This window comes from Apaloderma vittatum, unplaced genomic scaffold, assembly GCF_000703405.1.
Source record: "Apaloderma vittatum isolate BGI_N311 unplaced genomic scaffold, ASM70340v1 scaffold25471, whole genome shotgun sequence".
Taxonomy (NCBI): Eukaryota; Metazoa; Chordata; class Aves; order Trogoniformes; family Trogonidae; genus Apaloderma; species Apaloderma vittatum.
This window is the reverse complement of record NW_009697729.1, coordinates 4,619-8,497: the sequence shown is the minus strand read 5'-3', so window position 1 is coordinate 8,497 and position 3,879 is coordinate 4,619. Positions and strand designations below refer to the sequence as shown.

Genomic DNA, 3,879 nt, shown 5'->3' with positions numbered 1-3,879 from the left:
GCAGATCAAGGACGGCGGCGTGTACCGGTGCACCGCGCGGAACTCGGTGGGCAGCGCCGAATACCAAGCGCGAATAAACGTAAGAGGTGCCTGTCTACTTTTAAATATCAGAATAGGACTTTTACTGAGCTTTTGGTTTTGTTCTGTTCCCTGGCCGATCGCTCCTCCTCTCCTCTCCTGGCTCTCCCTGGCTGCCCCAGCCCTGTTTCCCAAGCTCCCCCATCCTGCCTTGCTCGCACAAGCGCCTGCCCGAGGCTTGAGCCTCCCCACTCCTTAAAGCAGGGGCTTGAATGAAGTGCAAAGCTCTCCTGTCGCCTCGGACAGCTGGAGCTTTGTTTTGCACGGGCAGAAGAGCTGCGGTCTCCCTGTCGGGGTCTGCAGAACACCTCCCGGAGGGACCCCACGCTTGGAGGAGGTGGTGATGAGCACAGAAGCATCCCGGACCTCCGTGCTCTCCCAACTGCATCCTGGTCCCGGTTTCCCAGCAGTGAATGTGCCCAACGGCGCAGGGATCTACATGACAAACGATGATGAGGCAGCACGTGAAACTGTGGAAAATGAGCTTTGATTTGTCATGTCTGTATTTCCTTTGTCTGCTAAAACCCATGGCCGTGTTAATCACTGTGTTATTACGGCTGGAGCGCGTGGCTCGGTGCGTTACACGGAGCGCTTTCAGGCACAGGGTATGGTATAAGCCCCTGCTCGTTAATAACCACCAACTAAAGCTTCCAGGCTTACAGGTGCGAGCGAGACAGAGACGAGGTAGCATTTATTTGTCTGCTGAGAAAGAGGGTTGAAGGGCTGTGTTTATGTCTCAGGTTTGAAACGGAACTAGTGGCTTCTTGGCTGGAATCCCAGGAGAATCTTAAATTTTTGCCATTTACTGCTGAATTTGGAGCAAGTTTGTCCCTCGGCCATGAGAAGCCGAAGCAGCATTTTCAATGGGGGTGTTCCCTTGTCTCCCTTTTCCCCCTCTCTCAGCTCTTGACGGGCTGTCGCTAGGTGAGATCCCAGGCGTTTGGTGCCCTGGAATGGAGCAAGTCCCTCAGGCCCAAGAGACAGTTACAGAATGAGATGCTAATTTATTTTTTCCTGCTGCTTTTTAAAATGTGTCCCAGTATGAGAAACACTATCCATCAGCTTATCCTGAGCATCTGTTCAGCTGTTACCCTGCTATGCACTTAGGATGAGGAGTCAAGATAGGGTTAATATTTAGATTAGTTGGCTGGTTTGTGCAGTGGCTGAGAGAACAACTAATTGTTGATGCGTGAAACCTCTTGTTGGGATACTCACCTGCAGCGTTCTCCCAGTCCCTAAGCCAGCACAGGAGCAAGCCAGAAAGTGGTGACTCTCTGCAGCGATGCTCAGGTTGCCAACGGGAGGCTCAGGAGATGAAATGTGTTCACCGATGGAAGTGAGGTTCTCAGAGCAGCTCCTGTCGAGCCCACTTGGCACAGCACAGGCAGCTTCCTTCGAGGAGAGGCAGCGAGCAGCCGTGAGCGGGGCGCGCTCCCCAGCTCTCCTGCAGTTCCTGCAGCCACGGGCGCTGCTGGCAGAGCCGTGGTGCAGGTGTGCCGGACGGCCACGGTTCCCCTTGCAGAGATGCTCCCAGACACTGTCTCCCTCCTCCGATGACCAGCAGCGGTGCCTCTGGGCCCAGCTTCCCCAGCGCCGAGCTTGCGCCTGTGAACCTGGGGTGGGATTTTCTGGTGCGTGGCCGTGATGGAGGTCCACAGCCCCTGTTGGTAGCTGCGCTGTCACAGGCACCTGTGAGTGGCTCTAGCTGGAGGCTGCAGCCGATGAGTGGCTTTCCCAAAGGCGGTCAGAGAGGAGCCCGTGCCTGCTCCTCAGCCACAGCCAGACAGGGTCCCCTGCTGTTCTGGTTACCTCCTTTGCCTGTGAAGCTCGCTCTGAAATAGCAGCAGATCTGCCTGCAAACAAACTGCCTTTCGGAATTAACCTAGCCTGCCTCTTCCTTCCTCCCCGATATGTAGGTCCCCCGAGCATCCGAGCGATGAAGAACATAACAGCGGTAGCGGGTAGGGACACTTTCATCAACTGCAGGGTGATCGGGTACCCGTATTACTCCATCAAGTGGTACAAGGACTCTTTGCTGCTGCCCGATAACCACCGCCAAGTGGTCTTTGAGAATGGGACCCTTAAGCTGATGGATGTCCAGAAAGGCATGGATGAAGGAGAGTATCTGTGCAGCGTGCTGATCCAGCCCCAGCTCTCCATCAGCCAGAGCGTCCACGTCACGGTGAAAGGTAAGCGGGTGGAGAGGCTCGCCCTGGGTCGGGTGGAGAGCTCATCTCTGGTGGTGTTGGGGATGTCTCTGCTGCGGGACGGAGGCAGAGAAGCGCCACTCATGGGACTTGGTGGCCCAGCAGTGGCCGTGCTCCGCAGACACTGCGCTGACGGGAGCTCGGCTCCCACCCAGCGGCCCTGGGGAACGGCTACCTGGTCCTGCCTGCGCGCCCGCCGCCGCCCTGAGCCACGCCGTATCCATTTCCCGTTACAAGTGATGGAGCAAGGATTTACGGTGTAAACATAACGTATTAAACCATCTAACCTTTGCTCGGATCACCTTCACCGATGTTTTTCTGTGTGTGTTAGCTTTTAAAAAAATAATACTCTCGGTCTTCCGAGCGCACAGAACATCTTAAAAGCTTCTCCAGGCCATCAATTATTCAGCCCCATTGAGGGAGCTATCAGTCCTAATGAATTGAGGCGGATGCATTCCCTCCCAGTGACTCGCCGAGATTGTGCTGGGAGCGCGCGGTGCTCCCCTATCTCCCGTCCTCAGAGTTGTCGGGTTGTCTCTCTCCGTCGCCAGCGCGGTGTTTGCAGTAAATCATTTAGACAAACACGGCTGCGCTGGGGACGGAGCTGGCCAATTGTCTTTCGTGGTCTAACCCAGCAGAGTATTTATGAACTGGATTTTACTCTGATCTCCCCTCTCCCCTCCCCCATTTTCTTATTAGGAATCAGGTTAGCAAGAGAGGGCATCAAGCTGATTACAGATGCTACCACTTGATTAGCTAATGCTCTCCTCCAAGGCTTTGCAAAGGGAAGCGTAGCCTGCGGATAACCTGTCGAGGAGTGGTGTGGGGAGGACTTCTCTCCCCCTGGGTCTGCAGCGCAGGGCGCGGCCAGCCCTCCTTTCCTCATCCTATCCAAAATCCCCATCTAAGTGGGAGCCCCAGGGCGTGAAAAAAAGGCAGGATTTGAGTAAATGCTGGTCCTCTCCTGGGATGAATGGGACAGGCAGGAGAGAGCTTCTACAGGGATGTGGGCTTGTGAGGTTAAATAACAGGCTGCACTTTTTGTCAGTCGCTGGGAGGTGCCGTAAGAGGGTGCAGGATGCTGAAGTTCAGTCTGTATATTCTGCTGTGCCAACTGCTAGTGAGCTGCTCCGGTATGAAATTTACTGCCCTGGTTCGTGGCCTGTGACAGGCTGGGGAAGGCAAGTGGGTGGAAGCGCGGTGCGAGCCCGCGGCATGCCAACCCACTGACATCTTCATCCCGCCTGCAGCACGGCTGCCGGAGATTTACACCCGGCCTTGCTTGCTGGATTCCTCATTTGCTCTGGCCATCAGATAATAAAAGGCCTGTGGAAAAGAATTGCAAAGGCCCTAGAAGACAGTCAGAACTAGCTCTGCACAGCGGAGTGAATAACTATAACGGTGTGGAGCGAGGAGCACAGAGTGGCGTGGAGCGCCATAAAGCTTTTATTGCCACAAGTGCCTGGCGACCACGTTAAGTGCCACAAGTGAGTTATGCAGGTCGTTCCGAGCGCACAGTGGTAAAAGCTTTACAGCTGCCCTCTGGCACCGCTCCCCTGGGAGCAGGGATGTGTGGGCAGCCCCAGCCCTGCTT

At 55.3% G+C, this 3,879-nt stretch overlaps 1 protein-coding gene across 1 annotated transcript in view; it reads left to right on the top strand.

Annotated features, from left to right (window-relative positions):
- Positions 1 to 3,879, top strand: part of LOC104280186 (Down syndrome cell adhesion molecule-like protein 1) — a gene marked incomplete at both ends in the record, with an annotated part of 8,176 nt that overhangs the window by 2,152 nt on the left and 2,145 nt on the right. The window contains 2 exons of the mRNA XM_009877761.1: positions 5 to 86; positions 1,995 to 2,267. Coding sequence (XP_009876063.1) covers positions 5 to 86; positions 1,995 to 2,267 — 355 coding nt within the window. The remainder of the gene's footprint in view (positions 1 to 4; positions 87 to 1,994; positions 2,268 to 3,879) is intronic.